This window comes from Melospiza melodia, chromosome 1 (assembly GCF_035770615.1).
Source record: "Melospiza melodia melodia isolate bMelMel2 chromosome 1, bMelMel2.pri, whole genome shotgun sequence".
NCBI lineage: Eukaryota > Metazoa > Chordata > Aves > Passeriformes > Passerellidae > Melospiza > Melospiza melodia.
This window is the reverse complement of record NC_086194.1, coordinates 113578340-113605229: the sequence shown is the minus strand read 5'-3', so window position 1 is coordinate 113605229 and position 26890 is coordinate 113578340. Positions and strand designations below refer to the sequence as shown.

The following is a 26890-nucleotide window of genomic DNA, read 5'->3' as shown; positions in this document are numbered from 1 at the left end:
TATCGCTGTCCCTGACCAGAAAATCATGTAAAGAGGAGTTATCTGGATGTCCATATATGAAGCACTGATGAGACTGGGGAAAGGAAAGGAGGTGAAGAAACTGAAGGCTTGTTTTGGCATGAGAGCAAATGCTTGTGAACTGACAGAAATACACCTGTGCTGCAGCTCATATGGTCTTTAATCAATGGAGCATGTGATTTCAGAGAGCCTTCCCCATGACACAAAATGAGAAAAAGCATCTAACTGGCTTCAGGAGACCACTCTTTGAAATTGAGTATGGTAGTGAGGGATTGGACACATGTGCTCTGTGAAATTCTCCCAACCTGAAAGCCTACAGGTACTTTACTCTGCCCTTCTAGGGCTCTTGTTTCTGGGTTGAGGAGGAGCTGTATTATGAGGGGAGCTTGTGCTGCTACTGGGTGTGCTGTGCTACTCTGGAGAGTTGTTGGAGACCTATATATTCAAACAGGAATGAACTATGACAATTATCAAATCAATGTAGTGATCTAGCAGCACTGAATACTGACATACAGCTATAGCTGCATCATGTTTGACTTAAAATCCCTGTTAAAACCTGCTCTGGTGAGGATAGAGCAATTTTGCCAGAAATAAGAGTTGGAGTGTGTACTCCTGGAGTAATGTGACTGAACTGTACAGACACTCACTGCAGGAGGTGGGTAAGTCTGGTGGTGCTGACTCAGGAAAGGCTTGGTGATAATTTTAAGTCATGACCATATTTATCATATGACAAAGCTTTATAAATTGAGTGACTTTTATAGTGAATCCTTTCAGCCCTTGGCTACGGCAATAGTGAGAGAGGAGTGAAATGGCTGATTAATATTAATCATCCAGCTGTTGAGGAAGTATATGTTCAGTTTTTCAAGTTATGCAGAAGAATTTTTAAGTGGGTTGAATCCAGTATCCAAACTTGAACGGGCATGTTTTCAGGCTAAGTGTAGGGTACAGTTGTACTGGAATACTTTATAGCAAAGGTAGGGTGGAAGATCTTTTGTCTTAATTACCTAAACAAGCTTAGGCTGGAATATGTTTTCGTAAGGCGGCGTCATGTTTTGTGGGATTAAGTCTGTAACCTGGTGTTATCAGGCTTGCTTTTTTTTTCCCCCCCTAGGAAACAAGCTGACCACCTCTTCTGGATTGCTAAAGTTGTGGGCAAGCATGCTTAGTAAACTAATGATGATAGTTCAGTATATAGTTCTCATCATCCTCTTCCACACAATGGTCCTGTGAATTATTATTCTCTTTTGACAGAGTTGCATAACTAGTATGTTGACTGAAAACTCACTGCTTCCTTCCTTCAGCAGCTGTTTGGTTGCAGCATACCAGTCACCACTCCTGAAAAAGAAATGATGTTTTGGGAGAGTCTGATGTAAGTGGGAATATGAAGGAAGTCAGCAATGTGATACTGGTTATTCAAAGGAGGTGAGATAAGAATTGTTCCAGGCATATGGCACATGGGCATTTTATAGGTCTTGGCTTTTCCCAAACATTATGTTTGTGCTGCTTCTTATGCTCTCCCCTTTTCCCATATCTGCTCTTCTCTTCTCTTCCTGTTGAGAGCCTGTAAAGTCTTCCTTCAATTCCCACATTTTATTCCTCAGGAGTTCTGTAGAGCATACGCACACAAGTGATTGATAAGCTTTTAGTTGCAGAACTGCTTTTACTTCCACAACTCCCAAGAGACTGGTGTGGTTTTGGGCCAGCCCTGCTCTTGTTCAGACATCTCTTAACATGTCTGTCAGGCGTGCTTTCTTTCCTATCCCTCTCTCCTGTTTTTCTTGATAGCTGTGTGAGATCATCTTTTACCACCGCCCCCAGCGCACTTATCCCTCCTCCCAACACCTAGCATTCGTTACTTGAGAGAACAGTCACAGGAGTGAGATTTTTCTCTGTGGCCTCATCAGTTCAGGGAACAGGAATTCTCTGCTGAGTGCAGTGCAGCAGCTGGCTCAACCTCCTGTCTCCTCTGCCCTTAGTTCTGTTTTTGTGCTCTAGGAGTAGAGCTGTACAACTCAATTGCTTCAGCAGCTGAGAGGAGAAGCATGGGGAATAGGCATGAAATTACTTTAGGGTAGGATCAGAATTTGTTTTGCACAATGTGTTGCTGGGTTGGAAATGCCATGTCTTTTCCTAGTTGTAAGCAGTGCTTCTATCTTTCAGCAGCACCAAAGTGGAATGGTGTGGCTTCTGTCCACTTGTAAGTTAACCTTAGCCTTCATAGAGAAGTCTGTAAGACATGGTGTGATAGATCTATCCCTGTAGGCTAAAGAGCTTATAAAGCACTATTCATTGAACACCTGTGTAGACTTTGGGCAATGCAATCCACCTCTCTGCATGTTGCCAGGAGTAAGGCTTCAGAGGACATCTCAACACTTAGGCTGCAAACATTGGTGCCACGTTCTGAACAGTTGAGGCAGGTGCTGGCTTTGATGGCCTCCAGAAGACTAGGCCCAGACCTTGAAGACTTGACCAAAAACAGAAGTCAGGATTCACTGTCTTGGTAGAATATACATAAATTGCTAAAAAATAGATAATATTTTTTTCTGCAACTGGACAGCACATCAAGCTGATGTTTAAACAGTGAAGTTCATGAAGCAGATCCAGCTGCAGCTCCACTGACTTCAGTGGAGTCATAGTGATATGTGACACTTACATTGTAAGGAGGCCTTACAGTGTAGAGTCCTTAATCTATCATTTGACAATAAAAACTACAGCTTTCTTTTTCTAGAGGTGAAAATGAAAGATTTTGATGTGAGTTTGGAATAGGGCTTTCTATCCTATTTCCTATTTCTGTCCTCAGTGGAAAGAAAGGAGGATACAAATAAATCAGCACTTGGTATCTAGGTGGGGTGAATTGTAAACTTTTCCTTTATATGCCTCCTGGAATCTGCATTAAGAAGAGCATATCTCAGACTGAAAAGTATATAGGTCTATTAACAGAAGTCCTTTCAGTATTTAGCATTGGTTTTGGTTCCATCCTCTCCCAAATAATGAATCTCATTTTTTGTCAGTGCTGGCCACAGTGTTCTTTCTACTTCATGAGCTGATGCCTTACCCTCTAGTTTACTTATCTTCTTTCCCTGTGGCCAGCATTCTAAGACTATACAGACTTTGACTCTTGTAAATGCTCTCAGTGCTTCTTTTCATTATACATGCTCCTTTAGCTCATACGCTCCTTTTCTTCCTCTCTTCTTTGTTCCTGTTCATTTTTATTATTTCTCTTTCTCCATTATGCTCCTCTAAATATTTCTGTAACTGAATGACAGCCTTTGGTTCTCTGTGTGTATACTGGGCTACTGCCTTGTATGCCTCTGCTGTAAAATCCAGATTCTTAGAGTGGATATCTATACAGTTGACTGTCTGAAGAACAGGCTGTGCTTGCTTTTGTTTTTCTGGAAGTTAACTTTTTTGCTTAAGTAGCCACTGTTTCAGTGAACTCAGCAGATGGTCAGATGCTTTTTGCTCCTGCCACAGTAGCACTTAACACTGCTTTCCATCTGCTGGCATATCACCATAGCTCTGCTGGCCTTTGTTAGTGATGCTGACCAGACCCTAAGTATTGCTTTAAGATCCTGTCAGAACCTCCTAGGACAAACAACCCTGGTTTTTATCTGCTCTGACTCCAAATCTCACGCAACATCAGATGCAAACCTTTCCTTTCTTTAGATTTTCCTTTAGAATTTAACCAGATTGTCAAAGTGAGCTGTGGCACTGTCCCTTCTCCAGATTCCTCTGCTCATACTGAATCAACTTGCTCTCAGTTCTCTCCAGACTGGACTGGAAGAATGTGTGACGTTTAGAACAGAATCTGGGTTACAGCCCTGTGTTTAGGAACTTTGGGTTACATTCATAAGTGGTAAATCCATGGGTCAGCCTCTTTCACAGTGCTAGGCAATGAGCAGCCATACAGACAGCAGGCATCCTTTTGGAGCAAGTTGTTGGCTAGTAACTGTAGGAGCAGCACATCCTGCAGTCAGCAATCTGACTTTAAAGGCCTTTTCCATACAGATATATTCACACAGAGTTTATCACCCCTCTGATGTTGGCCACATGGCCTAGCTTCAGGGAGTGCTCTGCAGAGCTTATCATCTGTGCTCCAGCACATATGTGCGTGTACGTCTTTGTTCCAGAAGGAGCTTGATGAGAGCAGAGGTTCTTTGCTGTCCTTTTGATCCTGGGGCTGCTCAGGGATTGGTAGACAAATTTCAAGGATTTATTCTGAAGCCAGGACAGATGAACAGCCAGTTACTAGCTTGCTATCTTTGTGGTTTTTGTTAATAGTCCTTCAAGTGTTTTCCTTATCTCCAAAGCAGAAGTCATGACTTTACTTCCTGCCTGTTTTCCTCCGTAGCTGCTTCAGAGGTGGTGTCTGTACAGTCAGGTGATAACATGCATAAGATTGCTGATTACTGCTATAAAGGCATCCAGAAATAGCTGATACAGAGCTATCATATGTATTTGACTTTATTTAACAGGCCTCTCTTGACTTGAAAAGAATCCTTTCCAAAGCAAAGTCTGCAAATCAAACTTGGAGCAGGGAAGGCTTAGGCGTTTGAGCTAAGACAACATAGGAAACATTTATCTCTAAGGACAGATGTTTTCAATGTGTGATATAACTTACTCATCCTGAATTGGTCATCTTCTACTACAGACTTGCACATAAACTACATTAAATAATTCTGTCATACCATGGCATGGCTTACAGCAACCTGAGAAGACAGAGGCAGGGACCAATTGGATTAGCCACAAAAGCTAGATGGAAGTGTAGGCAAGAAGCCAACCCAAATTCAATTTTGAGTACAATGGGTATTTAAAATTCTCAGTCTGAGACCTAAACTTGTAGCCTTGAACCATGGAGACATGCTGGAATTGCTCATTAATTGAATCTGTCCTTTCTGCAAAACCACCAATAGGCTGGATGTGGTCCTCATTGCTCACATGTCTGTTCATAGCCGCTTTTCACAACTTAACAGTATTGATTCTTCTTTCCTACTGCCTCTCAAATTGTTTTCCATATTGCTTTTTTACTTTTCATGATGTAAACAGAGAAAAAATTTCACACAGAAAGTCTGTCTGTGACTGAAATGGAATGTAACACTGATATGAGCCTTGCTTCTCTTAGGTTGCCTCTTCACAAGCAGAATTGCCAATAAAGTTCAATTGAGGCAAAGTTGCTTTTTGGGTTGAATCCAGATTGTCTTCAGGCCTGTTCTGTCTAAACTTGGAAACTGTGGAATGTTCAATACAGTGTGGCTGTCTTCCAGACAGGAGTGGGCCAAAGCAAATGAAAATGTGTGATTGAAAATTGTGAAATGCTTGTTCATATGTATGTATGAACATAATTTTCATATATATATATATATATATATATATATGTATATGAAAGACATTGCATTCTTTTTACAGGAAAATGTTGAAGATTGTTTACAAACCAGTGCTTTCTCTGCTTGCATTTTCTCTTCCACAAGCTTCAATGATCTCTATATTGTGTTTAGAATTTGAAGACTCTATGTACCAAAAATGTGGATTCAGTCCCCGCCCTGAAAGAAGTCTGTCAGGAGAGACTGGACGGAGTTGGTGCACGAGCAGAGTGCAGCAGGCCAACGGCTGACAAATTATTTGCTTCTCTAAGCAGTTCATCAGTCAATGGCCCTGTTTTTTATTGGTGTGGTGGTTGGGTTTTTGTCTCCTCAAGCTTTCTGTTGTGTAGAACCAGCTGCTAGAGTGTCGCCTGTATTAGTACAACCAGCAGTAATCAAAAGGAGTTTGCTTATCAGCCAGGAGCATCCTGCCAACCTAGTCTCTTGTCAGGATAAAAGAGCTGAGGGTGGAGTTTAGTTAGCAAAGATCAGGTTTGTCCATGGGAAGCTGGCAGCACTGGAGGTTTCAGACTGGGCCTGTTGGGTGGGTTTGACAGAGCTGCACTGTTGGTACGAGTCAGCCACCCATGAATAGGCAGAAGTGAGATCTGTCTGTGTGTTACAGCTCAGTAATGAGACCTGTCTGTGTGTTACAGCTCAGAAATGAGCCAGCTTGTATTCTGAGGGCCTTGCTGCCCTTACTCAGGGGAGGTGTGGTGATATACTGAGCTGGTGTGTTCTTTCCCAACACTGGGCAGGAATCTGGCTTTTATTTGGGTTGGGGGCTTTCGTGAGAAGACCCAGTGTGTCTACTTCCCCTGTCCCCATTTTGCAGTGATTGAGTACGAGTAGGACAGAGCTGTGCTCAGCCCTGACTGGAGCAGGTGGCATCCACTTGTGCATGCTGCAGGATGTTAGGCATGCTCTCCTTGCAGTGGCAGTCCCAGCTTTGCCAGCTTTATTTAACTCTCACACTTGGATACCAGTGACTCTTTGCCTGCATTTTGTGCTCATGTTTGAGTTTCAAGTCTGAGGTACCTTTTAGCGAGCCAGCTCCAGCTAACAGCTCATGGCTTAACTTTTAAGGGACCTGTGAAAGTAATACAGCATCTAAAATAAAACATCACAAAGTCAAGCCTGTTCTAAAATGAAATGACAGATCATAGCTTTTGGAAGCTGAAGTCTGTGCATGCCTGGCAGCTCAGTGTCAGAATCCATATAGCAGTCTGAGCCCTGACAGTGACATTTGGGAGTGCAATAGCATGACACAGTACACCTCCTTTTGCACAGTTGTCCTCTGAGAAGACAGGGCCATGTCTCTCCTCTGGTACCCTAAAAGGCACTGAGCAATGTTTTTCTGTGTGTCCCATTCCTCTCATGTTAGTTTCTGGTCACCCTTCTGCAATGATTCTTCATCCACAAACTTTAGGTCTGTCTTCTAGATAAACATCTGTGCTAATGACACACAAATTGGTGTGGTGTTTCAGGTATTGGCTTGTAATTGGAAGTCCTTTTCCCAGTAAATTTTCAAGTTTAATGGTAAACAGGAATTCCTCCACTTTCTGCATCCCACTGACAGCATGACTTCTTCTGATGAAAATTGTTTGAAGGATGTGATCTGGCTTTTTTTTTTTTTATATGATAGGTGCCAACAGGTCATAATACAGTCTGTAAATTTTAGAGCTAGAATATCTTGGCTGTACTGCTGGCAGAGAGAGACAGCAGAAGGGATGGAGCAACAGCTTTCATGCTTCATTAGACATGTGAAGGGGGAAAATAAAAATGTTGGAGGAGGGAAGAATACTGATACAGTAGTCTGTCTTTTTTTTTTTCCATGTGGCTTTCCCTGCTAGAGCAATAGAGAGAAATTTCTCAGTATTGATCTTGTGTAAATTCATAGAAACAAAATACCTTCTCCTTCATTCTGAGTCTAGCTCCACAGTGTAAGAAGTCTGAATGTTCTTGCTGTGCTTGGCTGCCTTACCTTGCCCCTCAACTGCAAGGCTTGATACAGAAGTTGAATTTGGAAGCAGTTTTGTCAGGTGGTGGTGCCGGCTGCTGCTGAACTGATGAAAACTGGCAGTAGGCAGCAAAGCTGGCAAAGCCCCCATGAGAGGAATTGTGGTTCAGAGTTTCAGCCAGTTTCAGTGACAGCTTAGTCATCTAAAGAGAACTTGCTGTGCAAACATTCTGCCTGAACCAAATTCTCAAACTTTACAAGTTACTCCAATTGTAAATGCTCTATTAATCTGTTTTCATTTGTTTACTTCTGCTGTAATGTAAATGATTCCTTGAAATGGGTGTAGTGAGAACACTATTATAGAAAGGCAGACTTTCTCTTGAAGAGTCTGCAAATAATCATGGTTGGTGATAAGTGTGTGCTGACAATTAATATCTGCATGAGCAATTAATTCAATTTGCAATAACTGCAAATGCCAGTTAGGGACACTTTGAGTGTGCTGCTGCCCCATGGGCTGATACCTCAAAAATGGAAATCTGAAGGTGAATTTCAGAAAACTGTTTCCTCATAAGAAGAAATGAACGTGGTTCTTGTAAGGCTGCCTTCCTTGAGTTTGCTAAGACACGGTTTCTGTTGGCTTAGAAAATAAGGATGCTCGAAGTGCCCTCACAAGTGGGCAGCAGAAACTTAGTACTTTATTAAAAGAAAATGAGGCTCTTAAAAGGCTTTATTTTGTGAGTTTGGGATTACAGTGTTAAAAGTCTATGGCACCTTTGTTTCTGCGTGTTAACCCATTGGCAGCTGATAGGGCATTGAGTGTACATAATGAGGGAGAAAACACCTGGGTATTTAAGCAGCTTAGTCAAACTGTTGTGCCTTACTTTAAGTCTTACTTAAGGCATCTACAAGTTCCAGAGAGGAATGGGGAGAGTTTGTACTCACAGTTATTTTCTTCCATTTGTGGCCTTAAGGAGAGCATCCTAGAGACTTGGAATAATACACACAAATAAAAAGGCTTGAAAGGATGTGCATGTAGTCTATTATCAGTTTTAAAACTTCTTAGGGAGGGGTAAAGGTGTCAAGATATGTCTCCTGATTTCTGAATCAATGCAGTGGAAGAGGTTTGCAGCCTCATTTTTTGCAGACCATTTTGAAAACATGAATTGTTGCATGTGATACTTGCTCATACAAGTGCCCAGCTTTTTATAAAGCATTTCTGGTAGTGAGGGCAGCTGGCATGCTTTTGAAAGAATAAATCCTCTGAGGGTAATAGATCTGTTGGAAGTAGACAAAAAACAGCTTAAGGGTCTTGCTTCATTAATACACTTTCTCTCAAGTGGCTGCTTAGTGGGATTCTCACAGCTTCCTAGCCAGCCTTTGGTGTGACATTCATCCTAACTCTACCATGCCATAAACTTGGCTCTGTGCTGCTCCCTCACTGTCTGCTTCAAAGGTGCAGTCGATGCATCTCCGTTAGCCCCTTATAAAAGTTAACTTTTAGCTCAAGATGTGAATAAGTCTTGTGCAGAGTGTATATGCCATGAAGTAAGAAAGACTTCCTTAAGTGCACTGTGGAGTGTCTTTAGCACTGCTCCTCAGGTAGCACAGGTGTAAATTGCTAGAGCTTATTGAGTAAACTGATGTGTTGAGAGCCCTTAATTCCTCAGTTTATTCTTAGCCTTAGCTAGTAACTAAGTTCCACCTTGTACAGTATTAACCATCTCACTTGACACATAAGCAGTTCTCTTAATTATTCAGTGCCTTGTTTATTGATATCTCCCTCAAAACTCAGTTTGACCAGTACAAAATGGGTTGGAGTGGGGGCTTTGTTTGTGTTTTCCTAATTAGCTTGATCACACCTTGCAAATTCTTGATGATAGTCAACTGTATCTGCTGAAATGCCTAAACCTTCCTCAGGCTGTCAAAATCAATCAGGTTGACATCTCCCCACCTCATTTATGTCTGTGCTGAGCTGCTGTGGTTGTTGTCCTGTGGGTGCCCTGTGCCACCATGCCTGGCTCCTGTTTGTGAAGGCGTCCTCCTGCTTCCCAGAGATAGGACAAGGTGGCAGCCATTCTGAACTTCTGCATTTCCAGTGTCCAAACCTCCTGCTCTGCTAAAGGCCTTGCAGAGATCAGGCAAGGCCAATATGGTATTCAAAAGAATTCACCACTTGGTGTGATTCTAATATCTAGTATTCTTCTTCAGTGATTGGGATAACTTTTGAAGATCTCTAATTTTCAGACATATTAAATAGTAAATTACTTCTGAGCTGGAAGTTTTATGACCTGTGAATTGGAGATTTGCTGTTGGCCACACTTAACTGAAAGTACTGAGACACGAGCTTGTTTAGGCTGGTAAACATAGCTGCTGCCTCACCAACTGGTGACATTATTTCCTTCTGCATATTCCCTGTTGGCCTGCAAGTCGCTGCCAAGGTATATAGAGTGACTCACTCCTTGTAGTGCTTCCAAGATGGAAATTCTAAAGTCTAAGCTTGGAGGTGACAATACTAATATTTTTACTTGTTAGGCTAGGGGTGAGCCCAAAGGGGACACATTCATATCCAGTAACTCCCCAGCTAGCAACTACCTTTGCTTACCGAGTGGATTTTTGTGAGGCTGGCTTTCTGTTTGGGAAATTCACTCTGTCGGGCTTGTAGTTTTAGGGAGGATTTTATGTTGCTCTTTGGCAGAAAGCTCCCATTGTGAAGGAGCTCGGGCTGACGCTGCATAACGTGAGGAGTCTCCTACGCAGCATCCTCCCCCGGGCTGCCAGCCCGAGAGCACGGCGCTGGCGCTCTGCGGAGCGGCGCGGAGAGCGCTGGGAGCTGTTGGCTAATGTGGTTATGAAGTTAGGAATCTCCTCCTCACTTCCTGTGGGCTGTGTAACACAAGAGCAAGACTTTTTAATTAACACAACAATCTGAAGTGAGCAAAAGAGCAGAGCTCAGCTAAAACAGTTTTCCCAGCTGTTTGGGCAAGCAGATGATGTGAAATCTGGCATGTTAACTTAACATTGGCCTTTGACTGATCTGACAGGAGAGGCATAAAACCAAACAGGACAGTGGTGCTTTCCCAGGAGAAATATGTGTTACAAATGAGATTCTCCCTTCTACTGACTGGTTTTTTGATCTCTGTGATGCCTAGCTGGTCTTGAATGCTTCACCACTCTTTTACTATACTTCAGGTAGTCTTAGTATTAGGATTTTCCAAATTTTTTTTTTCCACAGACAAGCAGGTAATTCATAGCCACAGCCCTTTTATTTCTTAAACTTTCAGTACTGTATCTGTGTACTAAAAAGTGGACAGTAAGAGTTCAAGTGGATTCCTTTCAACTAACATATCATTTGATTTGCCACGGTCGAAGGCCTGACTTGTGTGAAATGAGCTGATACAGACAATGGCAAGATGAGCTGTCTTGTGTAGAGTTTTAGCGTGGTGATGTGGTTGTTAAATTGCATCCATGCAGAAGGAAAAACTGGAGCTGAGCAGATAAATACAATCTGCCTGGGTTTGGAGGAAAAGGAGCTCAGAAAAAAAAATTCTACTTCTCTGTTTTATTTTATTTTTTTTTCACTGCAGCTCCCTGAATTAATGTGGTGTTAGCTGCTAAGCTAAGGACAGGTGTCCTTAACTTTGGAACTTGTTCAACCTGTCTCTGATGTTCTCTATCTGTCCTTCAGCATGGGAGGAAGCTCTGGGATCTTCCTGGTGTCTGCAGGAGGTGCCCTGCACTGATGCTTGTACAGAACAAAAAGATGCCATGCTTTGGTTCTTGACCACCTTAAAACATGTCCATAACACTTAACATAAGCACAAAGAAAACTTCCTTAACCTTGAGACTGAGTTGTCGGTTCTTAATGTTGATCTCTACACTGCAGCTGCAAAACTTTCTCAAGCTGGTAAACTGTAAATAAGATGTTCCATTAGCTTATCTGTTATTAAAATACAGCACAACTCAGTGCTGAGTGTATGTATTCCCCTCCACCAAGAGCACCTTAGCAAAAAAGCATTTTAATCACATCTACGTCTGAGCCATTGTTTTGTTTTATATAGCTATTTGTCTTCACTTTTCATGTCCTTGGAATGCTTTTCTTCTGAAGATAGAACACATCATTGAATAAATATTCTTGTCTTGGTCACCATTTGGCTCCTGTTGTGGGAATTCAGTATGCATTTAGTAATGCTGCCTGATCTTATTATTAAAGATCTTGCCAATTCCTAATGCATTCTAGCAATTTAAGTGAGGTGAGGAAAGACAGAAAAGGGACACTAGGCTTTTGTCTAAAGAAAGCAGAAGGGGGTTTTAATTCCTTCTTGTTTCATATGGGAGGTGAAGATGTGATCTGGCTGCTCACGGTAGAGCCCCTGTGGGACTGAAGGTGGAGAAAAGTCTCAGAAGCAGACACAAGTGGTGAGCCAAGGTTACTGGTAGCAGTTCACTGTCTGTGGGCTGGGACACAGCTTGTGTCCAAGCTTGTCAGCTCAACAGGCACTTGTCTTTTGTATGGAGAGGATGCTTCTGTTGAAAGCATTCTTGGAAACAAACTATGCAGTGTAATGAAAATAAGTCCTAACATACCTCATCTGTTCTTTCCTGCCTTTGAACCCTGTAAATCCCTCCTCTTTCCTTTAAAGCTGCTGGGCTTTGCGTAACCTCTGAAGTATTCTCCAGGTTTTTAGTTTAACCATTTTAATAGGAGCTTAGTCTCCCATGAGCAGTAAACTTTTATTTTTAGCATTTCAGGATTCACAGATGAAAAGGACTTTATGTAATCAGTTCTCTCGTGTGGGATGCTTTTCTTTAAGGTGTCTTTTCTGGAACTTGAAATGGTAGTAAATCAGGAGAGCAATTCCACACTAAGGAGTTGTACAGCAGTAGTCTGGCCACAGCTTAATTTTCCAGCTGCAGTAAAATTCATGTCCTAACATAGTTTGTGCACTTAGAGCACAGATCAGGCTGTCAAAACTGTAGGTTCTGGTAGGTGTGTGCCCCTACCCCCCAACAATCAACAGGCAAATGTGGTGATGTGACTCAGTGTTATTATCTCTTGTGTAACAGGAAAACTGAGATCATTAAGGGAATTCCCAGTGGCACGAATACTGGGTGTACCCGTGGCATTGGGAACCTCCGTTCATTGTGGCAGGAGATTGTTAGCAACAGACATGAGGGCTGAACTTGAGCAGTGCCTGTGTTTAGCATCTCTGGAGCAGCCCTGCCAGTCAAACCACGAGCAGAATTGCCATCACTTGCTGCTCCTACTGGCAGAGTTATGCTTTCATTAAAAAAAAACTTGTTTGGGTAGAAGCTGTACGTCTGTATTTCTGTGTTTGGTGTAACTTTGCTGGTGAAATACATGGAGTAACTGGTGCTCCCAGGAGACATGTCAGTGCTCACATCTGCCAACACTGATACTCATTAAGGAGGCAAAATGTTTGCATGAGGCCTGAATTATATTTAGTAAATAAAGTTTTCTTACATTTGAGCCGGTAAATGTCAGCTTCACTTGCCATGTGTCATGTTTTGTTCTGATATCGTGGAACCTGATCTAATTCTTTAATTTCTGAATAATCGCTTCCTGTCTGCCACTCCCTTGTTTGTATCATGTGCTCACAGGAAGAAGCACTTTTTTAAAGGAAAAAGTGCACCAGCCACGAGTTTGCCACACTCACATAATGATGGAGCATCTCAAAAGTGGGAAGAAAGAAGCCAGGTTTTAAACAGTGTAAACATAGGTGGTGTACTTGGGATCTTTTTTCCTCCTGTTTGTTTTTTCAGTGTTGCAGATCAGTGCTTAATGTTCTTGGAAAAGAGAAACTTCACAGTCCAGTTAGTGGTCATCTGTAGGATAAGTCCCTCAAGTATGCAGGTGCTGTGAGTGTCAGGAGATCTTGGGGAGTCTCCTCAGGGGGAAAGTTTGCCCAAGCAGCAGCCTTTAATTACTTTGTGTACCTAATTGGGTATGGAGCTATAGCCAGTGATGGAGAAAGGAATACGGCATTAAAAAATGTTACAGAAATCACTTAGCCAGTAACTCTACACAGCTGATCCTTCTGCCTGAATCACCATGATCCTTTAAGCTGCTTCTAAGAAAAACATGCACTTTACTGACAGAACTGGGTATGAGAGTTAAGGGCCTCCTGCTTTCTGATGATGACTGGGAAAGGTTTTTGCTAATCTAACATTAAAAGTAACAAGTTGATTTTGTTTTAAGCAGTGGAAGCAATGATTCTTGTATGTTAGTCAAGGCTTAATTTCTGTTTTGAGGATGAGGAATGGGGACATAGCTGTAACCCTCTTGCTTCATGGTGTTAAGGCAGCAGAGGAAACAAGGAGGTGACGTGCTGCTGAAGCCCAGGTAAGGGCCACCATTGCAGCAGGGCTTATGGGAGCCACATAGAAATGTGCCATGTATGTGAACGAGTGTGAAGACCACAGGGATTATGATAAATACCACACTGAGAGTCTGAGAGATCAAGTTTTTTTTTTCTTTAAATATCTACTGTTTAACTGGGGGGGGGGGGGGGGGGGGGAAGTATTGTGGAGCCTCTCCCCCCACCAAGACGGCCAGATTGTCCTTGGCTCTGTAGGAAGGATGTACATGGGGCAAAGACAGGCAGCCCTCCTTGGACTGACATTTTTTTCCTTAGTTTGTGGCAGGACCTCAGGGTACCCCAGTAGCAGTGTTCAGCTGGGGGTGGCTGTGCACTGTGGATGGGGTTGGCATTTTGTTTCCCAGGTGGGAAGTTCTTCCCAGCCCCTCTCTGTAGAGCAGATCGGCTCTGTGCTGCCTGGCACGCGGCTGGGCCTCTGCAGCAGCGACTGAGCTCTAGAGAAAAGTCTCCTTTGCTTCGGCCCTCATGATCATTCAGGAAAATTCTGACTTTGCACTCTGCAGGTAGCTTTTACTGCTTTGCAACCTGTCCTCAGGAAAGAGGGCTTCCTGGCTTTTGCTTTGTTTATAACTGGGAAGAAGATGATTTCCATTTGCAAGGTGAGCAGCCATGTCTTCTGGAGGGGTAATAGTGCCACCAGCCTGGGGAAGTGTTACAGATGCAGTTTGAATTGCAATAGACTGGGCTCTTGACCTTGCTTCTCCTCTGTCTGCATTAGAAAACCAAACATTAAATATTTTTATATAGTGGGTGTCTGCAACTTTTCTGCTTTGCACCAGCAGCACTTTGAAGTGATCCTCCCTTGTCCCCCACCACCTGAGGAGCCCACGATTTTGCTTCACTTGCTGATGCTCCTTTCCAGTGCCATCATCTCCGTGCAGGACACACGGGGTTGTGCTGGCCGGACTCCTTGGTGTGGATGGATGATGGCTGGCTCAGACCTGCTCCTGCCAGGGCTCCGTGCCGCTCCTCCTCCTCCTGCCCGCGGGCCTGCTCCGGCCTGCCCCGGCCTGCTGCAGCCCGGGCCCCGGGGGGCTGGAAAACGTGTCTCTGCAGGGGCAGCGCCGCCTGTTCCTGCCCCGCCGGAGCACAGGAGATAAGCTGTCTGGGATTCCCACAGTCCCAGCAGCCGGGAGGGCATCCCGGTGCATCCGGGAGGCCGCAGGTGGAGGCAGGAGCCTGCCGGTGCCGTAGGGCCCGGGCCATCCGGGGCAGCGGCTGCGTGGGGCTGATGAGACGGTGCAGCTGTCCGGGCTGGCCGCGGCCGCTGTTTGTCTTGTGACTAACCTGACTGCAGCCAGCAAAGTTTGGGAGACACCCAGAGGTCCTGACTTGAAAGACAAGTGTTGTAATTAATTTCTTATGCCACGCTTGTTTTGAAGCCTTTTTAATTCCATGATAAGAGGCAGAATCTGGACTTCATTTACAATCCGCTGGGTTGGAGGCAGGAACCAGAAAAGTGCTTTGAGAAGTACTGCAAATGTTTTTCTCTCCCTCCCCTCCTTTGCAGGATGTATGTGACATTATCACACCACAACAGTGAAGCTATAAAAACATTGTTATGTCCTTTTTTTTTGAAGAGAGAAAACACAACCTTAGAAAAAATGCTCACTGCATAAAACCACATCTTTCTCTGAGAAAGTCTGGTAGCAACTTCAGAACACTCCAGAATAAAGTGTGTGGAAGAGATTGACTTTGAGACTTATATTTCTTTGAGACTTATATTTTCATTAAATATGAACTTCTCCACAGTTCAGTGACTTTTTTAAAAAATTATTTTTACTGGGAATTTTGAAGAATAAGTGAAAAGGCACTTCCTAGCTTGCCTGCCTAAACTAGCTTGGGATGAATAAGGTGTTACTCAGCAAAAGAATGCATGAGAAAGAATTACTTCAGAACAGAAAACAGTCTTTTTGGTAGTATCCTTGTTTGTCCCAGATTTAATGTTTGTAGCCTTTGAGTGTCTCTCTTACCACCTTTGAATAAGTGCTTCCAGTTCTGGGATATCTGTTCCTTCCAAGAAGGAAAACTGCTTGCATGCTACAGAAACATGAATTAGCAGGTAGCTGAGCACGGGGCAATAAAAGAATCTTGATCGCTATCAGTTTTGCTTTTAGCTATGGAGGGAGGATCACCCTAGAGTGGAGAGGAGGAGAACACCTGGCAGAGAAGTGGCATAAGTGGCAGACAGTAGCAGAAGGGAGTGTGAAGTACCACACTGGCTTCAGTTCCCTCGGGTGAGCCGCAAGCTGTGTTATCCGGGTAATAGAGATCCTGCCTTCCTCACCTCTGTTGGCTGTTGAAATGATCTTTCATGCTGATCAAGTTACCTCTGAACAGAGGAAAAGGCTGTGTTTTAATGTTTTCGTCTGTAGGATGATGGTTTTGATCAGGTTCAGTATTGCAGCCCTTAAAAATAATTTCATTTCACCTCTGCCTGTGTAAATAATCTCATCATGTACATTTACCACCTTTATTTTATGCTGCTTGATGTTGTGCTGCTTTTTCAAGCCACATTTGAAGCTTCTCCTGAGACTAGTATGAGACAAAAATTTTGTTTCTTTTCAGAGGTATAAAATTTGTATTCTAAATTCATGTGATCCTGAGGTGAATTTATTTTTATTACTTTTGGTTTTTCTAAATATTGCAGCTATGAAAAATAGAATTATATTCTCCTGAATTTGCTCTTTGGCACAATCTGTAAGCATTTAATGCCTTGCACGCTTTACACTTGTTCAAGAAGTAATATTTTCTACTACTAATTGGGAAACTGTTGTATTCAATATTCACTTGATAAAATTTACCACTTTTTGTGTCATTAATGAGATTTTTATTGTATCTGCACTGGCTAATAAGTTATTGCAGTTTCATCTCTCATTTTGTTTTGCATAGCACATACACATTTTCTGTTGGAAAAAGTGATTCCTTTAGTGCCTGTTTGAGGGAACAAATGGTGCTCCCCTCAATTGTCTGATCTGATTGAATAGGATGGTGTTTGCAGGGGAAAATGGAGTGGCTGAAGTAGAATAGTTAAAGGTTGCTTTTTAATAACTTTAAATCTTAAATGATAACTTGCTGAATAGATTGTTTGAAATTATCGGTTGTGGAGGGTGGTTTTGAGTGTGATTTTTTTTTTTGCTCCCCAAACATCTTTGAATAGGATTGATAGCCCTCCCATTTTGGTGACATCAGCTGAAGGAATACAGTTGTTGATGGTTGCTGGGAGTTGTTGGATACATGGTGCAGGCCAGCAGGAGAGCTGCTTACAGGTGATGCTCTGCATGCATCACCCATCCAGTACTGCTGCTGGGTGTCCTCACTGCTGACTGTCCTGGGAAGCCAGCTCAGCGTCAAAGCCTCCCTGGGGCAGCACCTGTGACCTGGCATGAACATCATAATGATTGATATCTGAGAAGTGCAGCAGAACATGATTCCTCCCAACTTCCGACTGACCTCCTGCAGGAAGTGGGAAAGATTAACCAATACTTTAAAAAAACCTGGCAATGAAGCCAAAGCTTTAACCCCACAATTTTCTAGCGCTGCAATAACATAATCTTGGCATAATGTGGTTTGTGGAAAGCAGCAATGGGAGAAAAGCTGTTGTTTCTGGCATGTTTTAGGATAGAAGAGAAGTCACATATCAAACTTAGAGGAAGAAAACCCTTAAAATCCTAGTAATCACTATTTGCACATCCACTGTAAAATTTGGAGTCCTGTAGTTGGCTTATGGGACAGTTTGGAAAGCTGGGTTTTGATGTTTCTGACAAGGATAACTTTGGGAGGCACATGTCTGGATGGTTACTTATATTTGGTAGCACCCATCTCTTCCAAAGGCCTCACTTCTTTCATGGGACAAACTTGCAGGTCATGCTTCTGCTCCACTGAAGCAGGGCTGGGAGTCAAAAGCAAGGGCCTCCTGCTGGGAAAGGAAGAGATTCAGCAAGGGAACAGTGGCCTCTGATGACAAGAATTGAGAAGTGCAGGAGGCCACGCCAGCAGCACAGGCTAAAGTCCCAAGGAATTGATTGTCTCCATCCTCAAGGCAACCAGCTTAAAAATGTTTCTTATCCATGTCTGACACTGTAAAGAGACAGATAATTGAAATGCTAGTTTTGACTGCTGTAACATGCTAAACCAAAGAACAAAATAACATTTACCTTCTTGAGAGAAGGTAGGATATTTCAAGTTTATAAATATGTTGGAAGTAGAGATACATTTGGATTTTACACCTGTGTTAGGTTGTAACCCTAACCTACTAATGAACACTTCCTAAGTAGGAAGGCAAATCTGTCTCTCTAGTGCTGATTCTGCAGTTCATTAGGCATAGTTCCTGCTTCAAAAGTCCTGTTGAATGTTAATGATAAACTATAACATTTAGGTGGTCTTCTAAATGTTGATCAGATCATGTCCAGTTTCTTCTGATACAGTTATACGAGGGGAGAGAGGGAGTGAGTATCTGCGTGTGGGTCTGTACATGTGTGGGATACATTACTTGATTTTTGACAGAATAACAGCTACAACTTCTTTACCTACAGAGTGGGGTTTTTTTTGTTTGGTTCACCCAGAGGTTGCTGGCAGCAGTATGGCTTTTTTTTTTTTAATATTCCTGCAACACATACAATGCAATGTTAGCATTCAGATAACCTTCTTTTTCCCGCCATTAAATACTCCTTGATGAGCAGTATTGGCACTGGTCCTGCCCCCAAGTCATAGTTCATTTTGTATCTGTTTCCTCTTAAATCCCTTTGCATGCAGTCAGCCTTACAGGTCATAAACGAAAGACTGCCAGCTTATTTGCTGTCTGATTGCTTTCACAAATGCTTCTGGTGTTGATCTTTCTAAGAAAATAGAAAGTGATTGCAGTTTCTGTCAAACATGGACAGGGTTTTGTAGCCAGGACACAGAAAAGTAGAAGGGTTAAAAATGACACGTTCCCTTGAAGTGGCTTTATGACTGCTGCTAATTTGAATGCTCAGTAATAGAGATCTGTTGGATGGAGGGGTTACCCTTCACTATTAATGACTCATTGGCCTCCTTCCCAAGCTGCCTGAAGTGCCGCTCTCCCTAGTGGAAGTAATTTTGTCTTTGAAGTACTTTCCAGGGCTGTCAACTAACGTTCCACAGTTCCCAGAGGAAATAATAAGCCATGAGTGCATGTACACTGAAAATGTAGAGTCTGAAACTAAACTGTTCCTATAGGAGCCTGGCAGTCTGCTTCTCTGTGGAATTCAGCTTGTTTATACAATCTTATCTGGCTAAGCTTTGGTATTTTATCTGGCAGGCAGTTCCTATGAAAAGCAGCTGTCCAAGCAGTGGGAGTGGTGCTCCTGGTGGTTTTTTCAGGTCTATAATTTCTTGTTTCATGTAAATTACAGAAATACAATACTCTCTTGGCTACAACCAAATGCTCTAAGCAGTTTTCTTAGCCTTATAAATAGCCCTTCAGTATGCTCTGCTATGTCCTGTGTGACTTAACGATAGGATTTGTGATGCCCACTAGGAAGATGTAAGGTGTTCTGTAAAGCCACAGGATGACTACAGAATTGTTAGAAGAGCAAAGTTATAGATTTTACAGGTATTTTTTTAACCATCACCATCAGTGTTGTCAAGAAAATGAGCACAGTCTCCATCTCTGCATGAAGAGATCTGTACATGTATCTTTTCTAACAGAAAGGGCCCTATGGGTAAGTAGGTAGTTTTAAAAAACCCAAAAACACCTCACTGACCAAACACATAGTAACAGAAAAGACTCAGCCAAATACTTCAGATTTAGTGTAACTCATTAATAGAGAAAATGTTTCTTCAAACATACTGAAAACTGAAACTTTTGGGGCAAAGAGCACCTACAGCCTACAAAGGCATCTGAGGATGTTTTGTGTAGCTTTGGTTGCACATTCAAGTAAGAGAGAGAAAAGGTCAGTTCTTCTCCAACTGTGGTAAATTATGTTCCTCATCTCTTTTTACAGGAACAGTATTTTCAGTCAAAAGCAAATTATGGGCACAAGTAAAATTCAGTCCAAGTCTGTTAAAGTTTAGTGATTATCCAGGATTATCCATCCAGTTCGTAGTACATCTTATCTGAAAGCACTGCATTTTGTAGATTAAAATTATTCATATAATCTGGTGTGTTCTAAGAAATGAGGAACATGTTCAAGACCCAAAAGACTAATTCTCCCTCTGTCACCTGTATGTATGCAAGTAACATTTAAGTCTAGCCTCCTTTGAGACATAAGAAAATACAAGTCCCTGTAAGATTCAGTGCTTTAAGCATTGTTCAGATGTGCCATTTGATGCCACTTCTCATGCTAGTGTACATGCAAACTTCTATAGACCCCTTCTGTTGTGCAAAAGGGAATTTGATATGGTAACAAATGAAAAATGAGCTCTGTCTGGTTCCATATGGTACATTCTGGTCTTGCCTGAGACCTGGCATCAAGCACAGTCCATTTCTTTAGCTGAAGCAGTATTCCTGCTTGCAATCCTGTATGGTAGAAACTCAAAACCCAACCAGTTGCTGACCTTCATAAAAAGAATGTCATCATAAATTATGCACTGATACAGTTTCCATTTCAGCCTGACACATGGCACCTGAGCAGTTTAGTACTGGTCACCTTTTTGTGACCACCCCACAGCTGATAAAAGTCAATTATGTTGGCTGAGGTCTCCCAGTTCCCTCGTGAAGAAGGAAATTTTATTTTCATTTTGGTGGGGATTGATGACTTTCTGCTGCCACAGCAACAGCTAATTATGTTAAACTTCAGTTTACATACTTTGCTTTATTCCTGCAGCAAGAGTAGTGGTTCTAAATAACATTGAGGGTGTAGCTGTTTAGTTCTGCAGGATTGTTTTGTTTGGTTTTACTATTTTTTTTTATTTTAAGGTGATGTCTCAAGTGAATGTAACCACTAGAGAGTGGGTTATCTTGAATTCAAGTAATGTAATATTGCCTGTATTGTCAAAGAGCATGTATTCTGAACTGCAGATTTTTTTCTAGAAAATAAAGTTAGTATTTTTTCTTTAAAACTCTTCAAATTAACACTCATTTCTCCAACCTGTAATATCTTTTAACAGTTTTTTACCTGTTACAATTCGATTTCATTTTCCTCATATAGAACTCCATTTATTGTCAGAGTTGGAAACTACTGCTTGGCCACTGTTTTAAAAACAAAAACTCCAGTCATCAGCAGGACATGGACTTCATTTTTTAACATGTTCCAGCCCTGTAATACTAAATCCTAGAACAGTCAGTGGTCCCACAGTGAAAGTAACCTGCATCACTTGTAATGTAATCCCTACTCATGCCTGGTTTGTGTTTGGAGGAAAAAGTTAGCATTTTTGTGGTGAGAAGGGCTTTTTGTTATTAAAGGGGGTTGGTTGTTTTGAAGCTGTTCAGAGGTTAGGAATGCTGGCAATTATCTGGGGAGACTGGTTAGTGGGCTGAGCACAGGTGAGGAGGTCACAAGCCCAAAACAATCACTTCTTTTGTGCCAGTGCCCTGCAGTGGTTCAGCTCAAGGGAGACGCCTCAAAAATTACTTATGTGTGTAAGGAGGGCCATCATACTTCTGTGACTTTGCTACTTTATCATCACAAAGTTGCATCTTGTGAGAATTAACTCTCTAGGTTGTTGTTAATTTAAGGGAAAGAAAACAGTTTTGTCAACAAATATTCTCAGATGAATTATTTGGTAAAACTTTTGCAAGTTTGCCTTAAAGTAATTAAGTATTAATATTCTTACAGAGAGAGAGAGGGATGTAACAGCTACCTGCTGTTACAGGGGATAGATGGCTAATCAGGGCATGTGTTTCATTTTACCTGCAGTGCAATGAACTGTACTGACCTGCCTAATTTTCTGAGTCTTTAAGGAATGGAGTTTTTGTTTTAAGCTTTTTTGCCAGTACTCCTAGAGACAGTCTAAAATGCATAAACCCATGTGTAATTTTAATTGGCATCTTAAACTGAAAATTTTGTGATCTTGGATCTTAAGGCAGAGCAGTACTGTTCTACAGCATTGTATTTCAAGTAAGGAAGGAACCTGGCTTCTAGATCTGAAGCCCTAAGTTGTTTTCATAGAACTGTCACAGAAATTTATCAGTGAATTGTGGGGGTGAGCTGGGCACAGTGTTGGAGACTGTGGTGATGAAAGACATCTCTTGTACACCCATACTTTTCAAGGAAAAATATTTGTTGTGAACCTTTGGAATCATCCATCAGAAGTAGCTGAATGTGATGGTGATCTTGTTGATGGAAGAAGAGGAATAACACCTGGCTTTGGCTGCAGTAATTGGCTACTGTACTCAAGAGTAGTCACTGCACTGACTGTTCACCAGGTGGACTTGAGACGGTGCCATCTCTCCGCAGTCACTGTTTTGGCTGTGAATACCCTTCCAGAAACCAGCTGGGAGCTTCTTGTGTTTGGGTGATTGTAAGGACTTCCAATCCTGTGCCTTACCAGTCTAAATAACACAACAGGAACTGTGCAGCTGGTACAGCTCTGAACATCCTGGGAAAGAGAGAAGAGGTGAATGTGGAGTTAAACACAATACATTTGTCCAAGGAATATCTTCATTTCACAGAAACTTTTTCTTCAGGATGACCTTCCAGATGTCCTGTGATGTTACTATAGCCAGTGTAAATAAGTTATAGGAAAAATAAGAAATAATATTTCTGAAGTCTTTAAATTTTTTTTTTCCAGCCCAAAGGACTATGTTGGTTCACTGTATAACTTAGACTGGAAGGGACCACCTCTGGAGCCCACCTAATCTAACACCCTGCTCTGAGGAGGCTGAGTTAGGTCAGGTTGCTACTGACCACTTTTTTTTAGTGTCCTTTAATTAGTGTAACTTAATATCACTTAATTGAAGTCTGTCAATAATGCATCTTGAAAGTGGACTTGAAAATAAAACCTTGCAAGACATAAAAATGCAATTATAAGCTTGTTTTTACTAACACCCTTTTCCCTCCTCCAACCTTTATCAGGTATTTTCTTACTCTTTCAAACATTAATTTGTCAGAGAAGCAATTTTCTTAGTGGCAGCTCTGAAATTGTACCTTGTATGGTACTGATTGTCTTCAACAGGAGAATAAACTGCAAGTCTGTTAGTTTATCTGAAAAGTATGCTTAAACTCCTGGTGAAATAACTTTCCAGCTAGTGCATGGTTCATGTCTAATATACGCACAGTATTTTTATTGTGAGATGCAGTGATGCAATTTGTACACCAACAACTTCATGATTTAAGTATATTTTATGCAAAGCACAACATGAACTTCTTATGTGGAATAACCTAGTTTACTTGGATGAATTAAAGGTGATCACTTTTCATGTGCCCTTAAGATAACTGCTACAGAGACTGAAATATTTAAACAATTTTAAACTGCAGACCCCAGAAAGGCATTTTCCTGTGAATCTTGCTCTCAAGGAGGGAGAGTGGGTTTGAATCCATGTCCATTCTGTGATCCTTAGCATACAGACTAAGCAGAGGAGTTTCCTTCTACCTGCTTCTCTTTCTGCCAGGCTGCTTGCTTACACACTACTTTTTTGTTATATGGCACTTTTAGCACTTTTCATTGCTTATATACTTCAGCTGAACTGAAGTGAAATACTCCAGAGAGTAAAGTGATGTAGCAAGAGATGCATATTAACAAAACTCCCTTAACTAGAAAAGCCTAGACTGAAAACATCTCTAACTACTCTCTTGCACTCTTGCTTTCATGTTTGTACCTAAGGTTAAGGCAGAGTATTGGGTATCAAAACATTCCCCAATTCAGACTTTTAGGTTAGGAATGCATATACGCTCCTTGCCCACTTGGGAGGTATGTGTAAGATTACAGTCCAGCTCTGAAAATGCAGTCTCACGTCCAAGATGGTGTATCAGGCTTGCAGCAAGAAACTGCTTTCTGTGCAGCTGACAAGAGTTGAGAATCAGAAGTCTCTTTTCTCCAAAACATGGAAGAAGTATGGGGAGTTATTGTAAATAATTAATTCATTCTGAGTGTTGTGCTAATGGACATAAAGTGAAACAAAGATTAGAGTAAATGGAAGAATTAATTTGCTTTTTCCCATATTAGTATTATTTTTTCCTATTATTATTATTTCCATATTGCTATTAGTGCCTTCACTGAACCAATTGGAGGAAGAAAATGGCCTGCAGATTGAATTATTCTGTTTGATACATTGGTACTGTTTCTCTTTCAGATGAAGTGGACTACAGCAATTTCGGGACCAATACGCTGTCGAGGAAGAAGAAGGCTCTGGTGACACTGCGCAATGACAACCTCCGCCGGCGTCCCCACATCAACATTAGCATGCCTCACGATTTTAGACCGGTGTCTTCCATAATTGATGTGGACATTCTCCCCGAAACACACAGGAGAGTGAGGCTGTATCGACACGGGTGTGAGAAACCCCTGGGGTTTTACATTCGCGACGGCACCAGTGTAAGGGTGACTCCTCACGGACTGGAAAAAGTCCCCGGTATCTTCATCTCCCGTATGGTTCCTGGTGGCTTGGCAGAGAGCACGGGCTTGCTGGCTGTGAATGACGAAGTCCTGGAAGTCAATGGCATTGAAGTAGCAGGAAAGACTCTTGACCAGGTCACAGACATGATGATTGCCAACAGCCATAATCTCATTATCACGGTCAAGCCAGCAAACCAGAGGAACAATATTATTCGGAGCAGTAGGATGTCTGGTAGCTCTGGCCAGTCTACAGACAGCACTGCGAGTCACCATAGCTTGCCTACACCCCACGTGCTGCAGAACTTCCACCCTGATGAAATGGAGAGTGACGAAGAGGCTGACATTGTCATCGAGGGTGGTCTGGAGCCACAACACATTCCTAAACTGCACAGCCTTACTTCCAGTAGCCTCTCTCGAATCAATGGCAGCAGCCTTAGCCACAGACTTCAAAGGGACCTGGTGCTCAACAACAGCTCTGGCCGAGAAAGCAACGGCAACCTCCACAAATTACTCAGTTCCTTAAAAACTGATCCCCGACACAGTCTGGTTATCCCCAGAGGAGGTATCGAGGAGGACGGAACAGTCATTACACTTTAGTAGCAATTTCTGCAATTCTCCTTACAGTCTTAAGTGCCAATTGGGACAATTGACTCGTGCAGCACGTGCACGAAACGGGGAGCTGACATTCACAGACCTCACGGGTGCAGAAAATTGTTGCTTTCTAGGAAACGTGGCATCTGGAGTTAGACATAAAACTGTCATGCACTGCAAAACTCGTCAGGAGAAAGCCAGAGTGCAAAACCTGGTTTATGTCCCAGCCCTGAAGTGAGAACACAAATTTGTTTTAGTTGGTATAAACCTAAGCAGTCTTACAGGCTACCCATGGCAGTGTTATGTACTCGGGTTTGAAAGCATGGGTAGATGTATTTATACATGCATATATATGAATTAGATTTTAATAGTAACAGGCATGTCTATTTGAAGTGGAACCTGGTTTTCTTCTAATACCAGCTAAGGAGAGAGTGCTTCTTAATAGCTATACCGTCTTCTTGTGTTACATACAGCCAGCCCTTCTGCCGACTTGTTTACACCATCTTTTCAGCGTTATGTCTAATCCAGACGAGCTCTGTAAAAGCAGCCGTTTCCTATTCCGGTGGCAGCAGCGTTCGGGAGACGCTGCAGACCCATTTTCCAAAGGAAACGATGGAAATCCATATCCATGTAAAGCCGCGTGTTGCCCGCGGCCCGAGGGGCGGCGCCGGCTGTGGCCGCGGCTGCCGGGCCATGGGCGCCACCTGCCGGCCGGCGGGGGCACCGCAGCGGGGGCAGCGCCGCTGCCGCCTTGTATTCTCTTACCATATTTATTAGATGATACCTCCTTTTTTTATTTGTTTGGTTTTTTCCCCCCCTTCCCGCATCATCTCTGTCTTTTCAAAATCATGGTTCATGTGAGTTTTTAGGCGTGCAAGCCTCAGAGCTGACACAGGTCCTTGCTGTACCTTTGGGGCAATCCTTGACAAGAGATTGCCCTGCGAAGGGGAGAGGTGCTGACTGACTCTCAAGCCTAACTTAGAATAGTTCTGTTATTTTTGGACTCCTCCAGTAATAAAGCTTAATGTCTACACAGGACTTCGAGAAGGTTAAAATATACTGGATATATGTGAAAGTCAGACATCTTTGCTGGGTGGCCAGGTGGCTAGTGAGTGACCAGTGACTGTTGAGTCAGTACCTGTCTGCTTCTGGAAACACCATGAGTTTTATGAAAGTGGTCTAATCTAAAATATTTTGTTATATCTTGATCAGTGTAAGGAACAAAATATAAATGTTTTAAAATGTATTTTTCTACTTTTAGCTTGTGTCATTTGCTCTTTGTTTTTAACTTTGTAGTACATGAAAGCTTTTTTTATATGGTGGAATAGACATTTCTTAAATATTTTATGAATATGAAAATTCAGGAGTCTTGGTTTGGAAAAATTACATTCCGTTTTGGAATCTGTAATGGCTGGAAAAAAGGATGTGTGGACTAATTAATTGTCGCTAATTTAGAATACCTGTGGAACAAGCAGTCTTCTGCTCATGGTTAAATATCTTTGGGACATTGAACTTAGTTTATTTCTTTTAGATTTGCTTTAAGAGTTTATTTTAAAAGTCTTTCACTTACTCTAATTAAAACTTTCTAGGTATCAAAGCAGCTATAGAGCTGTACTTATTTTTCCCAGCACAGTAAGAATAGAACATTGATCCTGTTCGTCTCAAAACTGTGTTTGTACTTTACCAAAGGTTTTCATTAAAAAAAATAAATCTGATTATTGGTGCAGTCAAACAAATGAATAGCTGGATATGCTTCAGTCAATCAGACCATCTTATCTGGAAAAATTTGTTACACTTTAAATAAGACTACTTTTATGAATAAGTGGATTTGTCTGGCTGAAGTTACTCATTTTACCTTAGTTAACTGATGAAAATGTGACCTTGTCTGCAATAAAATGTTCGCTGTCTTACTTGTACTCTGTATTTTCTCCCTGTGCCTCAAGCATTTTATGTGGAAGTATCTCCCTTCTCTATGAAAACAAGGTATCCAGTTTGGGTGGCTCTTCAACTATGCAACTATTTTAGTGCAGTATCTTTTCTCGGTGCTGATTTTCCTAAAGGTTCCTGTTATTCCAAATTCCATGGGAACTAAATAGCTTCCTACC

General features: G+C 42.1%; 1 protein-coding gene across 1 annotated transcript in view; it reads left to right on the top strand.

The window, feature by feature from the left end:
- PARD6G (par-6 family cell polarity regulator gamma) overlaps window positions 1-25451 on the top strand; it is a 63464-nt gene extending 38013 nt beyond the window's left edge. The window contains exon 3 of the mRNA XM_063164833.1: window positions 23932-25451. Within this exon, the coding sequence (XP_063020903.1) occupies window positions 23932-24791 (860 nt within the window). The 3' untranslated portion in view covers window positions 24792-25451. The remainder of the gene's footprint in view (window positions 1-23931) is intronic.
- The last annotated feature ends 1439 nt before the right edge of the window (window positions 25452-26890 follow it).